Source organism: Triturus cristatus, chromosome 5_1, assembly GCF_964204655.1.
Source record: "Triturus cristatus chromosome 5_1, aTriCri1.1, whole genome shotgun sequence".
Classification (NCBI taxonomy): domain Eukaryota; kingdom Metazoa; phylum Chordata; class Amphibia; order Caudata; family Salamandridae; genus Triturus; species Triturus cristatus.
In genome coordinates, this window is record NC_140587.1 from 446,107,320 (window position 1) to 446,130,205 (window position 22,886).

The following is a 22,886-nucleotide window of genomic DNA, read 5'->3' on the forward strand; positions in this document are numbered from 1 at the left end:
CATTGTTTGGTGCTGGAGTCCGTGTGGGTGCAGGAATAGCTTTGGCGTGGTGGCCCGCTCTGGGCTGTTCTAGTGAGTAGTCTCGGATCTGGCTCCTGTCCCCAAGCTACATTGGCGTTTATGGCAAATGTTTCTGTTGAGTACATCTGTGCTGTGGTAGAAGCTCATCCACTTGCATGTTCATATTTCAAGATTGTGTCATTTTCCAGTCACAGAAGGAGGTTTTAGTAGATCCGATGGCAATAAAACCTATGGTTTGCACTACTCATCAAGCTCACCTCCACCAATAGGATACAGTGCCACATAGTCTGTACAGTGTGTGAATCTTGAATAAGTACACACTGTGAAAGACACCTGTAACAATAGTGTTGCATTCTGAAACCCTTCGAGATTCATATGTGGCCACACTACCTCCCTAGTTAAACAGAGGTGTTAGTACTCATTTAGAAGCATTGATTTTTGGAGATATCCAGAATAGAATGGAAGTGATGTATTGGCATTGTTTTCTTACGGTCAGTGTCAAAAGTAAGTCATATTGTCTCTGTCTATGTTCGACACCCAGTTTTATAACTTCAAAGTTAAGGATCAATTCCAGACACAACAACTAGATAGTGGAATAATGCATCGCATGTAGATTTAAAAGATTTACAAACCGTGAAACTTTTATTACAAGGAAGTAACTACTTTCTTCCTTGGGTAAGTTATCAATTTAGAAGAAGGGAATTTAAATGTAGAAAAGGGGCACATCTAATGCTAGTCAAGATTTTGAAAATGTGTAAGGTAAAACAAAAAAGAAGACTTCATGTTTTTTGTAAAATATCCTTAATGTTATTATGCGTTCATTACAGGACATTGCTCTGATTTTGCCAAGTTCTCTAGATGGACCAACTTCTGAACCAGACCAGCTTGCAAACTCTCTGCCAAGTCGGGAACTGATGCCTTCCATCTGCGACTCCCTGATGGAGACAGTGTCCAACAGCGAGAGCAGCTATGCCTCTTTACTCACTTGCATTCGAACAATGATGTTCTTATCTGAACACGACTATGGCTTCTACCATATAAAGAGGTACAGATTTTGAAAATGTTTGCTTTTCCCAATCATTGTAATAAATTTGGGCTATTATTAACTGTCCTTGGAAAATGGTGGGGCTTTCTTAGTTCATTATATGCATCAATGCATAGTACATTAAAATAATTATGTAATTTTAGAAACTCCCAAAAATGGTGAATAAAAGTCCCATTCGCTTTAGTTCCTTCAAAAGGTTTTTTATGTTGTCGCTTCCCACAGAAAAGATAAACACCTTATAAGGAATCTATTAACATCACCCATCTTATCGGAAAAGTATGAAAAGCAGTTGTCTGAGCACGTCATGAGTGCATGTCCAAATATTGACCTTCCCATAAATGCATTGTCTGTAGCATTTAGGAATTTTCATAGTTTGTACAGTAGCTTTTTGGCAAAGCATAATTTCAAAATGTTTCCATAGCTTATTTTTCTTCTACTGCTACATATATGTAAAAATTGCCCATCATTAAGGGGAAAACAGGGCATGACTTTCAACAGAGCTTTGTGCCTCCTACATCAAGAGACATATGGCATACATGTAATGGCTTGCTGCGTAGTTCTGTATGAATTGCATATTTGATCTTACCATGATCCACTTTTTTTGTATGCTGCAAACTTGAGCGTTCAGAGCTTGGCCTGGCCAAGCTACCTGTGTGGGACATTGAGTACTAGGTTATGGCCTGCTTTACCTATTATGTAATTTTGTGAGGTAAACAGGGAGTTAAAGTTTCCAACCGAAATTACAACCAAAACTGTTGGTAGTTTTTAGGTCTCGCGACCTGCGTTGCACTGTGCAGGCGAGAGTCCTTTTGTCCGGGGTTCAGAAATGGACCCTGGAATCGCACACACTAGTGCGTGTGTTTTCTGTTTTGAGGTCTGTAATTGGGCTTTGAGTGCGTGTTTTGTTTCAACAGAGCACGCAATAGGCCAAAGGCGGGCCCATTGCTCCGCCCACGGTCTGTTACGCGCACCAAAGCCCATATGTTTTCAATTATCGTGCCCAGACACGGGCGCGATAATTGAAAACATATGCCTCGCAGTGGCGCGCGCGCACTACTCGCGGGCGTGTGTTTTTTTACAATAGCGATCGCAAAAGCAATCGCTCAGTGCCGCTTGTTTTTTTTACCACAGACGTTGAACCCTTTCCTGGTTCCATTATTTTCTTCGGCACCTCAAAATAAGAACCGCATTGTAAAGGCAATTATAACGCAGTTACTCGAAAAGAATGAAACAACATATCCAACACGGTGACACCATGCCCGCTACCCACCCGTCTGATGCGCTTCAGCGGCCCTGGGACAGTGTATGCCCTATAAAAGCAATGATACAATATAACTACGGAACTCCTAAAAAATATCGTGTAAACGCATTCGGCGTCTGGCTGGTGGTCGTGGATGTAAAAAGTGAGCAAGGTTTCATATGTGGACGCTATTTTAAATCTGCCAGCCGCAGAGATCAAACCCAAAATGTCCCCCGCTGGAATTAGTTTTTTTTCTCTCTTTTAGGGAGGTGTTTGAGGTTAATGCCTTCCTCTGTGTGGGAAGGAGGACTTATGGCCCTTGTCACCAAGCAACGCATCTGTCCCGCTCCCAAAGACACCGGACCAGGTGGGTGCGCAGCGGCGCCAGGGCTCTGCTTCTGCCATGGCGTGCCACATTAGCCTCGTCGCCTCCTCCCCGAGCCAGCCACTGGCTACGGGCTACCGGCTCCAGGGGCTCACCAAGCTGGCCTCCTCCCATGGAGGCGGCAGTACACCTTCACCGTGCGCCTAGAGGCTAGTGAGGAACTGGTCTCTGTCTCCGGATACAGCCCTCAGACCCGGCTCCGAGAGCTGAGGGAGCGGTTGGAGACCGTGGCCGGGGTCCCGGCCGAGCTGCAGAGGCTCAACTACCTGGACGAAGGTGGGATTTTTTTGGGGGGATGGGGGAGTGGCTGCATGACATTTGTAGGTAGTAGGGTCAGTGAGGTGTATACTTGGTTACAATTTATGAGATCGCTCGGAGTTTTTGAAACTATTTCAAAGGTGGATTCAGAACCTTAGTGCACTGTGTTCATCCAATGTGGCAGCAGACAAGGCATAGTTTCCACTGGACCCAGAGTTCTTGGGTTGTTCGGTGCCCGGAGACAGTAGCATATGTGGTCTACCTTAATCTTTTGCGTTCTAGTGCTGTACATTTCAATCCCCCTTTATAAATGTAGGCATACATGTCCTAAAACGCATAGGTGAAGGGACTGGACGGCCTAAGCTGTTCGCTCTCAACACGGTCGCAGCACTTCTTCCGGGCTAGTAAGCGCTTTATAAGTACGCACGCCACCACACCATATTGTGCCATACTTGGGGGCTTCAGATCTCCGCGAGTGCTCACCTCAGTGTGACCCTGTGCACATCATGATTATTCGCAAAGTTATACTGTACACTGGCACCTGCATACAATAGTGGGTTTTGCATAATACTGTAACACTTCGAGACTAGGATTCGCAAAACTTCAAACTTAGCCCTGGGTAATTCTAGTTTTACTAACTTTATACCTTGCATAGGAGACAACACGCAGGGATTGACATGTTTTTTTTTTTAAACAGACTTTTATTAATTTTCATGTAAAATCAATCCCATCCCCGCCGCCCAATGCCTGGGCGATAACAAGGATAAAAAAAAAAAAATGCCATCAGCAGTCCAACAATCGCACCCTAGACCCATATCTAACATTCCATAAGATATCCACATTACCCTGCCGCCCACCATACATGTACCCTCCAATACAACATAGTGGAACATCAGTCCCCCCACCCTCTCCCCTCTCTTACTCAAAAACATCCCCAACAATACCCCCCAACCACCCACCCAAGCACCCACCCAAGCATGTCCCCAGCTACTAAATTATTCACTAAACCAGATGTACCTCGCAGTCCACTTCCCACACTCTCTACCATACGGGACACAGCAATGAGTCGGACAAGAACATCGGGAAAAATCATCCATCCTGATCCCACGAGCCAGGCATCTCCCCGCGTTCCACCCTCTCCCCTGCGGTGAAGGGTCGCTCAAGTGCCCCCTGCCACATCCCTCTCCTCCGAACTCTCCGCACCATCATCCGGAGGGTGTTTGAGCAGCTCCAGAAGTGCCACCCATGCTTGCGCCAATTCCTGAGACTTCTCACTGCCACTACGCCGGGCCATCTGTAACCTATAGTTCCCTTCACTCTCAGCCCACTTCACCATCTCTCTGTTCCACCTCACCGAACTAGGATTCTGCCTCGCCTTCCAATGGGAGGTAAGTTCTCGCTTAGCCAGGATCAACCCCAGATCTATAAACGGCTAGTAACCTTGGTCTTAGTGGTGTGCGGAAACCAATGTAACAAGCCGAGTCCAGGCGACATCACTAGCTCTCTCTCTGTCAGCCAGCAGGGCAGTCATCACCTCCCGCCAAAAGTCTCCCACCCGCGGGCAGTCCCGGAGCATGTGCAGAAGGTTCGTCCCACTCTGAGCGCAACGGGGGCAATCACCCGACCCCCCAAAGTACTCAGCAATTTTACCGGGGGTGAGATAGGCCCTATGAAAGATATAGAATTGGATGAGTTGGAACCTTGCATTCCGAGAACATTTCCACGGCCGCTCCACATTCACCTCCCAAGCCTTTTCTGCAATGGGTTCCCCTAGATCCGCCTCCCACTTGAGACGCAGCGCCGTCAGTGGTTTGCGCATGTCTCTCGTGATCCGACGGTAAAGGCAGGTCACCGCTTTAAAAGTACCCGCCGCCATCACCACATATTGGCAAGCGAAAGACGTATCCGGCTCCCCCAGCCCACTGCGCCAATGCTTCCTGATGGCTGCAGACAGTGTAGCATGCAAAAGAAAGCCCCCCCGCGGTAGATCATGGCGCTCACAGAGGTCTTGAAAGGGAAGAAGACAGCCGTCCTCATAGAGATCACCTATGGCCGTGACTCTCGCCTCCTCCCAGGCCAGCAGCTGACTCCAGTCTCCCCCATGTGGCAGCGCCTCACACATCCGCAACGGGAAAAAGCTTGTGATTGACATGTTGTGAACAAAAACAAAGCACATACTGAACACCAGCACTCTAACATCCTACAGAAATTAATGGCACGGCCAAGGAGTGGAATGTTGGGCTTGATATCCAATTTGCCGTTTATTATTTATAGGCTTGTAGTCAAAAGGTAGATACCACCCCCAGCTTTCCAAGCTAACACTTGTTAGTACATCCCAACGGTGCAAGAACAGAGTACGCGCTAAACCTAAACTTGTAGACTGTCCCTGTATCAAAGATGTATTTTTATAACGCGAACGTGGCCCAAGGCGCTTTACAACAGAACTAGACTGCTACACTTTTTAGGACAGGGAAACTCAGCGATTTGCCTGAAATGTGGGAATGTTGAGCTGAGACCGGGATTCGAACCTTGCTCTCAATATTCCAAAGTCAGCAGCATTAGCCTTGTGCGGCTCACATATGGCCAGTGACCTTTTAAAGAGACACAGAATGCTCTTTTTCCTCGCAGAGCTTTATACACGCCTCCTCACATAGTTATGGAAAACAATTCACTGTTGCGTTGAATCATTTTATTCTTTACAATCTATAATGAGGTTTCCATTTATTGGCATTTTAAGCTTTTGTACTAGGAGGTGGCGGTTCCAGTAGACAAAGACAACACCTTCTGGTGGGGAGACCACCTCTCTCCCGGTCATTAGACACTGACTCCAGTTCTGAACTTTAAACCCACCCGTCATTGTTTTCAGGTGTGTTAGTCTAAGTATTCAGTGGAAGCAAAAGAGGGCTAGTTTTCATGTTTTTTCTACTCATTTCCCCTATCCTATATATTCATTTATCTCCCTTTCACACTTCCACTGTCAACCTTTCTCTTCTTCTTTCTCTGCTTCTCTGTTTATCTCTTTCCACTCACAATTTCCCCTTGTCTCTTTTGCTGCTCTTATTTTTTATCTTTGTATCTAGTCTTCTGCCGCCTCTCTTTCTCTGTGTAGCCATCACCCTGGCACTCATCCTCTATTTCCTTTCATCCCTCCTGTGGTCACTCTCTTTGAAATACGCACGATCTGTTCCCCTCTCTCGGCTTCATTCCTTCTCTCTCACGCTTCCTCTATCTCTCGCTCAAGCGCACACACACAAAATTTCTTTCCAAATATCTCTGGCTAAACACTTGTTAGAACCCAAAGGCGAGACCTATTGGCTATGCCAATGCTTGTTTTATATGTAACAATAATGTCCCTTTATGGTATTGTTTTTCAGTAGATTTCTCGGCTTCGTAATATACTTTATCCTTTAGGGGCTCTCCGTTTATAATCATAAGTACTGAATTATCCGACCAACACGCATGATCCTGGAGGGCTTTACTTTGCATTTCCCCTAAGGAAAACTATAAAAATTACTTCAAATACAATAATGCACAGACACATATGGTAGATGTAGGAAACTGGGTTTTTGTTGCCGTAGTCCCCCCACTTTTTGCCTGGTATTTTTTTTTTTTTATTCTTTTTATTTGCAGTTTTTAGCAACAAAAAACAATTCAACCCACTGCCGTGTATACATGACATGTTATGGACGATACAGCCTCCCACCAACCCACCGCCAGCAATATGGTAGCTCCGCTCCCCCTCAAAATGTCCGAACAACATGCGCCTGACCCATCTAACCACCCGCCCCCTCCTTTCGTACAGTCTCAGAGAGCATCTGTGTAATCCAACGTGCCCTATATGCAACCTGATCCGCATCCATCTCCCAGCAGTCTCAAAAAATTAACATTGAAATTACAGCGCTTGGAGTGTTGTCTGCGCCAACCAGTGAGTGAAGGGCTCCCAGATAACCTTCGGCCTGGATCGCATCGGCAGTAGCTCCCAATATAGCGCAAGTTGCGACTGGCAATATACTACGCTTTTCACCCAGTCTCTAATACTAGGCGCTGTAGCCACCCCCCAGTGCATCGCAATTTGGCGTTTGGCCAGTAAAATGAGCATCGCTGGCAACTTCCGGTGCTTGGGTTTGACCATAGGCAAGATACCTAGCAGTGCAGCCTGCGGTGTACACGGGATCAGCAGACCGGTGATTGTACCTACTATGTCCATCACTTTGACCCAGAAGGACGCCAGCAGGGGACAGTCCCACGCCATATGTATGAAAGTTGCCCCGCGTGCGTGACAGCGCCAGCAAGTATCTGAATCTCTCAAGCCCATGCGGTGTAGCCGGTGAGGGGTGCGATATACCATATGAATATAATTAAAATGTATCAGGCGAAGTCGGTAGTTGGGGGATAGGATCTCCAGGAGCCTGCAACAGAGGTCCCAATGTTCATCAGAAATGTCGGCACCCAATTCCGCGGACCATAATTCACGAGCCGACAGGATCACTACGGGATGGCTGTATTGCATACGTTGGTACAATCTGGATATTAGCTTGCGTCCCGATTCCACCGTTAGCACGTTCTCCAGGGCAGATAGATCCGGCGGAGGTGCCGGAAACGTAGGAAACAGTTTTTGACTTGTGTGGCGTAGCTGGCAGTAAAGCAGTGTGTCCAGCAGCGTCGGAGTTTCCTCACCACACATCTGCTCCGGCGTGATGAAGGAACCGCCCGGGGACTTTTTGCCTGGTATTTGATGCAACCTTGACTGAAGTGCATTGGGTTCCTGCTAACCAGGTCCCCAGTGCTCGTGTTCTTTCCCCAAAATAAGCCAACTGGTCAATTGAACCCCAGTTTGCCAGGCCGTTCTCACCTCTGTAAGGGCCTAATAAGTGGTACCCCTGGCACCTAAGGTATAGGCACTTAAGAAGGACCCTAAGAGCTGCAGCATATCTTGTGCCGCTTTAAGGGACCCAGCACCGAGCTTATACTGACTGCCACTGCAGGCTGTGTGACAAGGTGCTCTAAAAAGTAAAAACGCGACCACACGTCCTATGTGCTATGTCCCCTAACACTGTATGCAAGGTGCTCTAAAACTGAAAACACAACATGGCACACACTTTTATGCCATGTCCCCTAACACCGCATGTAATATTTGTAAGTCACCCCTTCAGCAGGCCTTACAGCCCTAAGGCAAGGTGCATTAAATTACATGTGAGGACATATCTGCATGAGCAGTTATGCCCCTGTGCTGGCCAGTTCAATTTCTGACTGTACAAGTGAACAGGGAAGCCATCTTAAGGTATTTACTGGGCACTGGTCAAAACGAGTTTTCCAGCTACATAATGGCTTCCCTGAAACCTGTGGTGTTTGGTATCAAGCACCTCCTATTAATAAATCCACACTGATTCCATTGATGGATTTATGAATACATGCACACATAGGGTATCTAGGAGGTACCCCCTGAACCACTAGTCCTCTAGTGTATATGCTGACTGGTGCAGAGCAGGCTGCCACCACAGAACAGTTTCTGACCCCCTAGGAGATGAGAGCCCCGCTCTCAGAGGACAGAAACAATACCTGCTCTGGCAAGAGGTGTGTACACCACCTCCAAATAGGATGGTTAAGTAAATCAGCATACCAAGACAGGAGGCTTCAAAGGCCTCTGCCGCGGTTGATATGCAACCCAAGGCTTACCCAGACAGAGGAAACGCCACCCCTGCCCAGGGCCCCTCCGGTACCAGGACAGGTGAAAAAATTAGCTAGTCAGGAGGTGTGGTCGCCCTCAGGCTAATACCACCCCTATGGTGGGCTACCTGATGTGCACACGATTAAGAACATTCCACCATCTTGGTTTTTTGGTGGAATTCGGTCCTCTGGTTCAGGGTCATGCCCACTTCCCACAGGAAGTTGTTATATAGCTGATATAGTCCCCCTAAATTGGTGTCGGATTTCTTCATTGAGTGTGTGTCTCACTTACTGCCTCGCTGTGTGCAATAAATGCTTAGCACTAACCTCTGAAATGGATAACTAGTTGCCCACACTACCACAAAAGAGAGCCTTTGGGCTATCATTTGTGCCTCTAACCAAATTATGATTTGCCGGGACTATTTCCACAGGGTACCTCTTTTTGGTTCACTATATAAAGGGCCATCTTCCTACAATAGAACAAAGACTATGTACTGGAGCATGATATAAAGAAAACAATTCAAACCGCCCACTCACCTTTGCTGCCTTGCCTTCCACCACCTGCAGCACTTGCTGTGATTAGCAACACCCATTCCTTCCTGAAAAACCTGACACCAGACAAAACATTTCAAGAGGGGACTGCGCTCGTACAGTGCATATTAATTGATTGCTTGCAAAGAAGCATTAAAAGTCTTAAATTAAACAACTCACTGGAGTGTAGTAGAAACATGCACCCGTGCACACATGTTATGGAATTTTAGACTTTTAAAGCTTCTGTGCCTTGCTTCCAACAAATCAGCGTTAAACTATGTAATTCAGCAACTCGCAGGAGTGTACTCTTTTCTTTTGGATAAATAGATAATAAGAAATAAAGATATCTATTTCTAATGGATATTTCTACCTTCAAATTCTTCATCTGTTGATTTTCCCCAGGTGCCAATCTGCATCTGGATACTTGCCATAACTCTCATGCGCCACTGACGCCATCTTGGCACTGAAATCAATGGTAGGGGCAAGTCACTACAGCCATATAGCTCCTATCCCTGCACACTGAGGTCAGTTCCCTTTTTTCCATACCCTTTTATCCAGTACAGTAAGTAGGGATTTCACCATCGAAGCAATCGCGTTTTAAACCCGGTCGCACCTGCAATGGTCAAATGTCCATTTCAGCCTTCTTAAAGTTGGTCTATGGTATCTTGTGTCGGAGTATGATTCTAGGTTGTGCAACAAGTGCAGTCTCATGCACCCCAAAAGCATAAAAAAGTGCGAACCAAACTTTTTATAGCCCACACTGAGCATTTCGCTCGATGTCAATCATACCTTAGGACAAGGACTGCATTGTAGTTACACTCCTCTCCTTCTTGAAAGTCCGTAATGGGGAAAAGGAAAAAACAGGAATAAGAAGAGGAAGAGAAAGTTCAGCGACAACTCACCTTCCAGCCATTTGAGGTTGAGAGATAAGTCAACTCCGATCACACTGCCTCCAGAGGAGTCCTCCTCTGAGCAGGAGCCGGTTGATATCATCCAGCAGAAGGAGACTCCTACAGCAGCACTGCAGACTCTGGCATCTCTGACCAGCACCATACCTGGCATTGCAGCATTGTGATTGGCTTAGGGGAGGGAGCCTAGCTGCGTGCTTCCTGGTCCTGGAGTCGGAGACAGGAGAGCAGGAACAGAGACGCAGGACCGGCCTCAAGGCAAGTTTATATATTTTTTTTCCCCAAACCCACCGCGAACCTCCACCCTTCCCCCCCACCACCCCCAAACCGCGAGCCATGCCGGCCACCACTGTTCTCCAGTGCAACTTTCTCTTTACAGGAACCCTCAGTTTCACCTTTTGCATTGAGATTTCCTGTTTTTATGGCTCGAGAACCTAAAAGACCCTGGCCCACAGAAGTGTAAACTTTCGAAATAAGTATAGGAAGCTCCAGTTTTCTATCCTATACAGGAACTGCTGCCAACCTCTCCTGAGATGTTGTTGACAAATGTTGAGGAAATTGTTTCAAAATTACCTATTAGGGGCGTGGTCTCGCCGGGCATGGAGTGAGACGCGCGCCGTTTCTGCTCCGGGCTGCTGCAGCAATCTTATGCCTCAAACAGCGGTGTAGCGGCAGTAGCTGAGCCCGGACTGACGCTCACGACGAGCGGAATACTGTGGGCTACTACCTGATGGCTCGGTGATAGCCCGGAGCGGCTGCAGACGCCATCTCATATCACGGAGAACAGAGGGCCTGGTGATTGCCGCGCTGCCCGCCATCTTGTCTGCCTCCCTCTTGCACTTCTGGCGCCTGGTGACATTCGGGCGGGGGAGAGCCTGCGCTTATGACCGACGAGGAGGTATCTCCTGGAGGGCCCCCTGCTGCTGCGGACCACGGGCTGCCTGAACTGCGGGACCCTGGGGCTCCGGGAGTGGAGCGGCGGCCGCCATTTCCCCTCGCTCGGACCTGGTGGGCCGGGAGCCCCTGGGGGCGCTGAGACGCCGACTCGGGCTGGAGAGGCAGCACTGGCTGGTAAGAGGCGGCGGACGACAATGGGTGGAGGAGGCTGCCACACAGAGAGAGACCTAAGCTGTGGTCCCCGGGCAGCGCTGCTTAGCTGATGTGTTTGAGCGCTGGAGGGAGGGCGCCGGCCGCCATTTTGCATACGGGAGCGACTGGGGCCTGGTGGAGAGGACGGACCCTGCAGCGGATCTGGGGGCGAGGCGAATAGAGAAGAGTGTCGCTCCAGAGGTGTCTGGATCCTGGCGGACTGTGACCTGGTCGCCGCACGCCTTGCACCCTGTGCAAGTGGCGAGATCTGATCTGTGGCCCCCTGCCTGTGCCCCTCTGCCGCGGGGTGCTGAGCTGCTCTTGGACTGGCTTGGGGACTCTACAGGCCTGTGCATCCCCGGTGGGGGCAACTAGGGTGAGCGGACACTGACAGTCTGCGGGAGCTCTGGGGGCCTGGGTCCCGGCTGGCTGCAGCTGCTCCTCCCGAACCTGGTGCCCGGCGCTCCGAGAAGGGGCTCCCCACATTCCTGTTGCGGGCCGCCTTAAAGATTTGTTGGAGCCTTGCAAGCGCCCGTGGAGGGCCAGGAGCAGCGATTGACGCGGAAGCCATTTTCAGTGCAGCAGGCCACCCCCGGGAGTTGTTTGAGGGCCCCTGAGTCGAGAGCCGCGTTGCCTGGTTGGAAGCCTACCTTGCGGTGCAGTGGGATTAAGCGCGAGGGCACCTGGTTCTGTAGAGCTCTTGGCCTGGCCTGCTCGTGATCGGAGGAGACTGCGCAGGCCTTGGAGAGCTGAGAGATACCCGATACTGTGCGGTGTGGGGACTTTTCCGGTTGGGGAGAGCGGGCCAGAGGTTGGCAGCGAGGCCCACGAGGGAGTGTACTTGCAGGAACTGAACTTCTGGTTCCCCTCCGGGGCCTTACATGACCCGTTGTAGCTGTCCAGAGGCGGAACTGCCCCCGGGGGTGACTGGGCTTGCGGGAGGGGAGCGACATTGGAAACACTGCCACGCTCTATCTGAGCCCTTGGTTGCATCTGTCCTCCCGGGGGTGTGGTGCCTTTCTCGGGGGTGGGGTTCCGCTGCTGTACGGGGGTGAGGGTGCGCCCTGGACTTTAGCCCTGCTGGACACCTTGCCGCGGCCCCCCCTAGAAGTCCATACATGAAGTGGAGACCTGCCGCGCGCCATTGCGCCTCCCCTACATCCTTCCCGACGGACAAAGCTTGAGGGGCTGGTGGTGTATGTCAAAGGGTGTTGGAAGCACTCCTGGAGGGCAGGTTGAGCGCTGGGCTCTGAGCTGCACTGGGGCCTGGAGACTTGCTACGCTTTCCCTAGCTGGGGGGAGCTCGACTGCTTGGTCTCGTCTCTGTGGAACTGTTCTTGAGAGCCCTCCGGAGCACGGCGATCTAGTCCTCCTGGCGACCGGCTGTGACCCCACTGTCATTCCGGGGGCACGTGGCTGGGAGGCCCGAGCGTTGCACTGAGCGGCCGGCTGGGGGAGACTGGGTCGGCGCCCCCTGACACAGAGAGACTGACCTCCGGCACTTTTGAAGCATGACTAGCACAAAGCCAGGGAAGGAGCCACCAGCGATCCCCAAGGATGCTTCAGTTATAGACTTATGGAGCAAGCCGGGCGCAGCGCCGGCGGGTGCTGCATCATCGGGAGCTGGAACCTCCGCTGAACCGGTCACACAGTCCTTCATGGCGCTGTACATGCAAGAGCTCAAGACAGAAATCTGGTCACTTCGTACTGAAGTTCAAGCATGTGTCAAGAAACTCCGGAGAGACGTGGGGGAACTGGGAGGTCGGGTGGATGACCTGGAGAAGACACTAGATGCTCGCTCGGAGGACCAGGAACACCTATGGCAACGGCTTGCGACTTTGGAGGAACAACCTGTTGAGCTTCAGATTAAACAGGAGGACTTGGAAAATAGGGGGCGCCGGAACAACATACGTATAAGGCGTGTTCCAATCGGGGCAGAAGGCACTGACATAATGTCGTTTTTGGCGGACCTGCTTCATGACATCTGAGGGGACGACAATGCTTCACTGCCGACTCTGGACCGAGCGCACAGGGTCTCGGGCCATCTGGGAGGCCTGGACTCATCCCCGACATCCTGACACGGGTCCATTTCTTTGTCGAAAAAGAAGCCATCCTCAAAGCGGCTAGAGATAAACCCGAAATACTCTGCGGAGGCAGGCCTGTTCAGCTGTTCCAAGACTTGGCCCCCACGACTCTCCGGCGCCGGAGGGACTTTCGACACGTCACTGACAAGCTACGAGACCTCAATATCCGTTACCAATGGGGTCACCCCTTTGCCCTCATGTTTCAGTGGGAATCCAAGCGCAGAGTGCTACGCTCCTACCGAGAGGCGGCTCAGCTGCTTCAAATCCCGGACACCCCGCCGGCCAGCCCCTCGCGGCGGCCTGCTGCCCTCAGGGTCCCGCTGAAATTGCAGTGGTCCACGGTGCGCCGCTCTCGACACCCTTCCTTCCCCGATGGAAGCAGAGCATCGCGAGACAAGCAGGATATCATACAACACATAAAATCCCTGGAGGGTGGCCCGTCGCCGTCTGGATCACAGGCGTCTCTTCTCAAATGAGCCCCATGATGTGGAACGTCCTACATGAAGATAGCCTCGGAGATGCGAGGGCTGTTGGCTTGGATCGCCTGCGCCCGCCTCGGCTCCACCTTCAATGCCCTCGGCGCCTAACCTGGGGGTGCACTTCTGCCCATTCTTCGGCGCGACACCTGGACTGCTGAGGCGGTGGTCCCCGGAGCGGGCTCTTGGCGATCTAGGCTCATAGATATTTGATGACGGACCCCCACACCTATTTCTGGGAGAGTGACTTCTCTGGGACAGCTTGTGCCGTTGTGCCTGGCTACTCCCTAGACTGGAATAGGCTTTGTTGGCCATGTTGGCAGTTTCAGTGTCTTTGTTGTTTCCCCTGCTCTTACCCACCCCCCCTCCTTCCCCATCCTTCGGTACTCTCTTGGCGGGGGGAACATGTTAGCGCATGGAAGAGTCGCAGGGGGACAGCCCCACTAGTGGTCCCGGGAATATGAGCACTACACCCTTTTGGAAGATTATTTCCCTTAATGTGAAAGGGCTCAACTCGCCCAACAAGCGCCGCCAAATATGGCGGTATTTACTACTCCAGAACCCTGATATAATCTTTCTCCAGGAGACCCATCTCCTCAAGTCTGATGTGGCCCGAATGGCCCACCCACGCTTTCCCCATCAGTTCTGGTCCTCGGCGGCCACGAAGACAGTTGGGGTAGCTATTCTCTGCAGGGCGGGGCTACCTCAAGGGGCCACTAAAGTACTTAGAGATGCTGAGGGCCGGTTCTTGCGGGTGGAAGTCAAGAGAGGACACCGCACACTCACCCTGTGTAATATATATGCCCCCAACCAGGGTCAGGATGCCTTCTTGCGCAGGCTGATTAGGGAACACCTTGAGCCGGTGAATACAGACCTCATAGTCGGAGGCGACTTCAACTTGGTGTGGGATGCGGAGCTAGATCGCTGTGGGGGTGCCTTCCATGGGGTAGGGGCCGTGTCCGCAGCAGTGAAGAATTCCCTAGCTGCTTTAAACCTGGTCGATATCTGGCGCTATCACTCTCCGGGACTGCGAGACTATACCTACTACTCACATGCGCACCGCTCATACTCTCGCATAGACCTTCTGCCTGTGTCGCACTCTCTGCTCAAGGATACCATATCGGCGACCCACTCTAACATTTCAATCTGTGTCTACGCGACCATCTCACCCACTCGCCGCGGTCGAGTCGATGGTGATTTCCGGACCACGTCCTTCGAGGTTTGGTGGATAGGGAGGAACTTCAGACAGCTATTTTGGCATACTTTGACGCTAATGACTTACCGGGGACCCCCCTCCCTCTTTTGTGGGACGCTTTCAAAGCCACAATACGAGGTACTCTCACAGCTATAGCTGTTGCTAGAGCGCGTGAGGCGCAGCTTTACGAGAACAAGCTTACGCGAGAAATCAAGACGCTTGAGAAGATGGACCATGAACGCCCGCTGGCGACACGCAAACGACGCCTGGCCGTCCTTAGAAGCCAGCTCCGAGCGCATAGAACAAATAAGGCGGAGCGTGCTCTGCTTGCGCTCAAGCAGCGTTATTATGAAGGTGGCGTTAAGGTAGGCACTGTCCTGGCACGGCGCCTGCGAACTCGGGCAGCCAAGGCCCACATCGTAAAGCTGCAGAAGGCAGATGGGTCATGGGCTACTACGGAATCGGCGAAGCTCCAAACATTTCGGGACTACTACGCGACTTTATATGCTGATGACCCACCCGCGGCGGATCTGATATCAGCTACCATGGGCGCATGCGACTGGGAACCACTAAGTGAGCACCAATCTGGGCTTCTGGAGGCCTCCATCACCTCGGCAGAAATAGCGGGCGCCCTGCAAGACCTTCCGTTAGGTAAAACGCCAGGCCCGGATGGGCTTCCGGTATCATTCTATCGCGCCTTCTTGCCGCAATTACAACCATATCTCCTCCGTCTTTTCAATTCGTTCGCGGAGTCGGTTGGGCTCTCGCCGGACATGGCAATGGCCGAAATAGCCCTCATCCCGAAGCCCGGGAAGGACCATACCCTTTGCTCCTCTTATCGGCCCATCACCCTGTTAAATACGGATCTTAAGCTGTACACTAAAATTCTTGCTAAACGGCTTAGTGTTCACTTGCCCAACCTCATTGAGCCGGACCAGGTGGGTTTTATCCATCATCGCCAAGGTGCAGACAATGTGCGCCGAGTGACGCACATAGTTGGGAAGGCTAAGCATTGGGGAATACCAGCCTGCCTGCTATCGCTCGACGCCGAAAAAGCGTTCGATCGGGTGGACTGGTCGTTCCTCCGTGCGGTCCTACGGAAAGTGGGTCTGGGCCCTAAGATGGTGCCCCGTATTATGGCTCCCTATATCTCACCGGTGGCCAGGGTGCGCGTAAATGGCCAGCTCACGCTGCCTTTTCCCATCTGCAGGGGCACCCGGCAGGGTTGCCCCCTGTCACCCCTGCTGTTCGCCCTTGTGGTGGAACCTCTTGCCATTATGATACGTCTGTCCCCCGACGTCTGCTGTATCTCTCTTCGAGGTGTGGAGCATAAGATCGCCCTCTTCGCGGACGATCTCCTACTCACTCCATCCGATCCTTTACGCTCAATGCCGGCAGTGCACTCGTTGCTCCAAACCTATGAATGCGCCTCTGGGCTTAAAATCAACCACGCGAAGTCCTGGGCCCTTAATATTACGATCCCGAACGAGGAACTTCTGACGCTCCAGGCTTGCGTTCCTTATCAATGGGCGAGCCGGTCGGTGCGATATCTGGGCCTTAACTTGACTCCAGATCTGGCCACCTGGACGCAGGCCAACTAGCAGGACTATAAACTTTCCGTCCTGGCCGACTTGCGCACGTGGAAAGCTTTGCCACTCTCTTGGCTCGGTCGTCTTAACACAGTGAAAATGTCTATACTGCCGAAGATCCTCTATCTCTTTCAAACCCTGCCGACGCCTAGTCCGGAGCACCAGATCCAGGAGCTCCAACGCAAACTCGTCGCCTTTATATGGGGTGGAAAGAAACCACGCTTCTCTAATAAAATCTTAAAGCTCCCCCGGGATAGGGGCGGACTTGCCTGCCCTAATCTACTCGACTACTACTGGGCGTCGCATCTCCGCTTTGTACTGGAATGGGGGGCGTGGGAGAGTGAAAAGGTGTGGTTTCACATGGATAGGGCAGTCACGTGTCACCCGCTGTGGGACCATGCCTGGCTGCCTCGGGAGGCACGCCATCGCAGTGCCTATATGGCTGTCCCCACCAAAACGGTTCTTGAGATTTGGGACAAGGTGGCAGTCCGCAGGGGTCTTACTACCGTCCCGTCCCCTCACACTCCAATTGCGCGCAATCCGCAGTTCCCTCCGGCGTATCGACCACCCTATTTTGCGAACTGGGCGGAAACCGGTTGCAGGACGATACGCGACTTATTCCTAGGAGAGAATCTTAAATCCTTTGCTCAATGCAAACAAGAATTTGGGCTAGCGGAGAAGAACAAATTCCAGTATATACAGCTTCGCCATTGGATACAGGGCTTCTCCCTGATGCAGGCAGCCACACTACCCTACACTCCGTTCGAACAGTCAGCGCACACCTTCGGCACATATATCTCGTATATATAAGGTACTTCAGCATGCACAGCGTCTGGACCCTCACCCATACCAACTGCGATGGCAAAGCATCTCCGGCTCAGGTGTTACCCCTTCTCAATGGGCAAGGCTCTGGGGAGACATCCCCAAAACTTTACGTAGCATCCCCCAACAGCAGTCAGCTTACAAGGTAATGACCCAATGGTACTACACCCCCGCTAGACTTCAAAAAATGTTTCCCAAGACATCCCCCCTATGCTGGCGTTGTACTCAGGCGCTGGGAGACTTTGTCCACATTTGGTGGACATGCCCCCTCCTGGCTACCTATTGGAAAGAGGTCCTTAGCCATATCAAAAAGGTTCTAGGGTACCCTCTGCCCGAGGATCCGCTCGTGGTCATTTTGGGCCTTAGATCAGCAACTATACGAGCCATGACTGGTCGCGATCGGCACCTTAACCTCCACATGCTGAATGCTGCAAAACAGACAGTGGCACTCTACTGGAGGAAAACAGAAACGCCTTCCATAAATGTGTGGTTTGCCCGCTTGTGGCATGTGGTGGCGATGGAGTTGCTCACGGCACGTCTTCAATTCCGAGATACCCAGTTCAGGAAGCTCTGGAAGCCTTTGGTAGATCATCTGGGGCGACTGGAGCATGTTAGATTGCAACCACCACGACTCCGGGCCCTGAAGCTATTCGACGATGTAGTGTGCCCTACGGATCCAGGGGGCTTCTGGAGATCTGCGGACAGTATGTAGTGTGTGCCACTTGCAGCCGCCCTTCCCGAGGTGGGAACCCCGATTCTGGAAGGTTGAGTCCACGGCCATTATTAGATAGCGATAGTGTGACCCGCAACCCTTCCCCCCGCCATGCCTGTTTCCTCTACCCCAGTACTTCCCCCTTCCTCCTCTTTTGCCCTGATCTCTTGACAACCCTTGATGCAGGAAATGTAGCAGATGGTTCCCACGTCGCCTTAACAAGGTAAAGCCGGAATGCCCAACTACCTGTTTTCATATTGACATGTCTTGCCTGCTAGCTGTTGAGTCACTTAATGCCCTGTACATCACTGACAAACGCCACTGTGCCTGCACGGAGCACTACTCTCGCTAATACGAACCACCCAAGGGTGCATCTGATGAAGAACACGACAGGGGCACAGTAAAAGGGTCCTCTTGGCACTGTCCGACTGGGCAGACGCTGATAGTGGGGACGCATTGCTCGATATGGCTGTACGATACCTCACCCAGGGCTGCATGAACTCGGGTACAGCTAAAGTCATAGTGAGAAAGGTATGGAAATCAAGATAACATTCTAGAGTTATTCAAAATAAAGGGACCTTGGCCTTTTGAGGGTACAATCTGTGCTTTTAATATGTTATTGCTCACTTGGCAACGTTACAGCTGTCTGAACTCGTCCGTAAGACATGTAGATTATGCAGGGCATGGAGTATTTAGGGCGGGAGAATCTGTTAATTTGGAAAGTGTGCTTGGACCTGTACTTGGGATTTAGAAGGACATCATTGTCTTTTAAGCTTCTGCCTTTCGCTGTCTGAGATTTTTGGCTGCCGGTCTTTAAGGTTGTAGGCAAACAAGCTGTGTAATGGTACTGGAGGGACCTTTAAAATTAATAAAAAGTTGATTATAAAAAAAATTACCTATTAATTTCATTCCTAATTCAAAGAGATAGTGCAGCTCCGTGCTAATCCTGTATCTATTTAAACACTTCCAATGAGAGTGGGCCATGCATAGTAATATAGATACTACCTAAAATTGTCCCCTTGTAGTATTCACTTCTGCAGGTTACCATACCAGGAGGAACAAACATAATCAGCATCCTATGTTTATCTTGGGGTGTTGTGTGAGGCTATACCTCTACAACCTGGTAAAAATGATGGGGCTACCCATGGACCACAATGTAGCCTGATAGCTAGAATTTTGAAAGTAATGTGGGGTTGACATTTTTCATGCCTGTGCTGCCAGGAGGGTCAAGCGGAGTTTCGTCAAGAGCTAAATTAACTCAATCCTACAATCCTATATGTCATGTCATGTCAATAAGAATTTGTAAAGCGCACGTTCACCGGGGAGGTTTCATGGCGCTGAGTTTAGCTGAAATCTGGTCCAGAAAGAACAGTTAGAAAGCCTGTTGGAAAAGCCAGGTCTTTAGAAGGCGTCTGAAAATGAGAAGAGAGGGAGAGAGACGAATTTCAGAAGGGAGAGAATTCCAAAACGGGGGGGGGGCCAAGGTCGAAAACCTGGTGCCGCCGGTGCGTTTGAGTTTGAAAGTGGGAGTCAAAAGAAAGTTTTTGCGAGCGGAGCGCAGATGGCGCACAGGGGCATATTTTGTAATCATGTTATTGACAAATTTCGGGCTGGGTCCATTAAGTGATTTGAAAATGAGGCAGCCGATCTTGAAAGCGCTACGCTGAATAATAGGCAACCAATAAAGATGCTTCAAAACGGGGGTGATATGGTGATGCCTAGGTTGGTGGGTGATTAGACGCGCTGCCTGGTTTTGTATAAGCTGGAGCCTTTTAGATAAATAGAGGGGAATGCCAAAGTACAATGAGTTGGCGTAGTCGATATGTGACATGACCATGGCAATGATGACTTGGATGCGAGCATCATGGGTAAGGTATTTGCAAATTTTCTTGATTTTCCGGAGTTGGAAAAAACAGGTGGATACCACAGAGCTAATCTGGGGCTTCAAAGTTAGGTCTTGACTGATATGCACCCCCCAGGCTTTTAGCTGTGCTGGAGGGGATGGGAGGTTGACCCAGTTCTCCGGGCCAGAAGTGGGGGCCCCAGGGATTTTTAGCAGTACCACCAGTTAAGATGATTTCCGTTTTATCCGGATTAAGTTTCAAGTGATTTTTGTTCATCCAAGTGCTGATAAACAGCATGGTGGATTGAAATGCTTGGACCGATTCAGGGGTGTTACTAATGTAAAAGATAAGTTGGAAATCATCGGCGTAATTGAAGGTGCAGACTTTCCGCTCCTGCAGGGAACGGACAAGAGGACGGAGATAGAGGTTGAATAGTAGAGGGGATAGAGAGGAGCCCTGGGGGACGCCACAAGAAGTATGGACACTGCGAGCAGTGAACTGAGCTCGTCGAACTGCCTGAGAGCGGTTTTCCAAAAAGGAGATGATCCAGCTTAGGGCGGGGCCAGAGATTCCTGCTTCCCTGACACGATCGACCAAGAGGTGGTGGTCGACCGTGTCGAAAGCAGCCGAAAGATCAAGTAGGACCAGAGCCTGTGGGAAGCCCCGGTCAACCTCACCACGCAGAATATCCAAAACAGTAAGGATGACCGCCTCGGTGGAATGTGCCGGACGAAAGCCACCTTGGTGGGGGTCGAGGAATTCAGATTTCTCCAGAAAGTCGGTGAGGCAGCTAGTAACCTGGGCTTCCAGTAACTTGGCCAGGAAAGGAAGAAGAGAAATGGGACGATAGTTGGTGAGGATAGCGGGGTCTGAGCCAGTCTTTTTCAGAAGGGGTATAACAATGGCCTCTTTGAAGGAGGCAGGGACAGTACCTTGAAGAAGGGATTTATTTAAGAGATTGAGAACAGGATGTGGGAGTGTAGTGAAAATTTCTTTCAGAATGCTGGGGGGGCAGCAATCAGTGGGCGAGCCAGATTTGACTTTAGAGAGGAGTTTGGCGAGAGTGTGGTCTGTTAGTAAGGGAAAATGCAATAATGAGCAGGAGTTAGTACTATGAGGAGAAGGAGACGAGTCTAGGGTAGCAGGGATGCTGGACTTAATTTTCTTAATTTTATCAATAAAAAAAGTGTTTAGAGAATTACAGAAGGTTTGAGAGGGTGGGGAGCTACATAGAGTTCTTTCAGGATTAGAGAGCTCGTTGACAATACAGAAGATCTCCTTAGAGCGATTGGTAGCAGACAGGATTTTTGTGGTGAAGTAGGTAGATTTGGCCGTAGCGATGGATTTTTTGTAGGAGTTCCGAAAGTTGAGGTATAGTAGTTTATCTTCAGGTTTATAGTCGCAGCGCCATTTCCTTTCTAGTTGCCTGAGGGTAAGTTTAAGGAGTTTAAGTTCATTGGAGAACCATTTATGAGCGTCATGAGGACGGAGGGAAGGGGACTTCCTAAGGGGAGCAAACTTGTCAGTGGCAGTCAAAAGCCAACTAGTAAGCTGATCGCTGGCTGCGTCAAGGATGGGGTTGTCCAATGGGGCGGTATTCATAAGAAAATCGAAGAAGAGTGATTTCTCCAGATTGTTCCAGTTTCTTCGGGCGTGAGTGGCTAAGCCGGGATTTTTAATCATGGCCTCAATAGAGATAGAGAAATGAATAAAATGATGATCGGACCAGGGGCAAGGTGCTACGGAGACCGTAGGCAAAGGGATATTCATGGTCCAGATCTGGTCGAGAATGTGTCCTTTAATGTGAGTGGGCGTGGATATGTGTTGGGTGAAGTTGAGCTCGGTGAGTAGCTCGGTTAGCTCGGCCGATTTAGGGCCACCGAGAGTATCATTGGCCCAGTAATTGAGGTCGCCAATAAGTAAGACCCTCCCATGGTTAGTAGCCAAGTGGGCTATTTGTTCAGCCAGGGAGTAGGGAAATTGGGGCATGCCTTGAGGGGGCCTGTAAAGCAGGACACACACAAGTGAAGGAGCCCCAGGTTCGAGCTCCATTTTTATTACCAGGTTATCAACCAGGGGCAAGTCAAGTGGGGAGAGAGTCTTGTATCTAACATTGCGGCGAGAAATAATGGCTACTCCTCCTCCAACTTTCCCCTGGGGGCGATTAGCCTGGGTAATACAATAGTCCGAGGGCAATGCCGCCAGGATATCAGGAGATGACTCTTGGGACAGCCAAGTTTCGGTGAGCAGAAGAAGATCGGGCTGCTCACATTTAAGTAGAAGGAAGATATCAGATTGATGTTTCACCATAGAGCGAGTGTTAAGATAGATAGCTGAGATTTTGCGGGCATTGTGGTCCTGTCTCAACTGCAGGGTAGATGGTTTAGATATGTGAGCCCGGTGTATTTCAGGGAAGGTGGTCCTCTGTGTCAGGATACCCTGTTCGAGAATGCTAGAACGTGTGAGAGAGCCGAGTGCAAAATTGGCAGAGGCAGTTTGAAGTTCCAGCAACTCAGCATACGTGTAGATGAATCGCTGGGCATGGCGCCAGGCCCCAGGGCCCGGAAGTGCGTGGACGGGCGCAAATGGGCTTGCCTTTGGCGCGCCGCCGGCGCGCCCGCTGCGCACGTCCGCTGCGCTTCCGTGCTGCTACCGGCATGAAATAGCCGGTGGTAGCCTTGGCTCCGCCCCCCTGCGCGCTGATAGGCTGAATGAAGAATGAGCCAGCCAGCAGCTGCGGACCGGGGGAGAGCGGGCAGGAAAGTAAGCAAAGCAAGTATGACTGGAAAAACACATAAAAGGTCACAATCACGATTTTTCCTAGTGTTTTTTAAAAGATTAAAAATATTCGGTCTAGCAGCTTCTAACAGTTCTAAAATAGCAGCGTTTCAGCAAAAGTATATAGATTTGTGGGCCCAACTTAAGGTCATGGTCACACATGTGAGCAATACATACTGCTCCTGAATCGATGCAGTGGGGGTTGATTCCACCTAAAGAAAACAAGAATGAGAAAGTAATTT

At 50.6% G+C, this 22,886-nt stretch overlaps 1 protein-coding gene across 2 annotated transcripts in view; it reads left to right on the forward strand.

The window, feature by feature from the left end:
- VIRMA (vir like m6A methyltransferase associated) overlaps nt 1-22,886 on the forward strand; it is a 753,509-nt gene that overhangs the window by 376,726 nt on the left and 353,897 nt on the right. For both annotated transcript variants that reach the window (XM_085605246.1, XM_085605248.1), the window contains exon 17: nt 849-1,066. In XM_085605246.1, the coding sequence (XP_085461372.1) occupies nt 849-1,066 (218 nt within the window). The remainder of the gene's footprint in view (nt 1-848; nt 1,067-22,886) is intronic.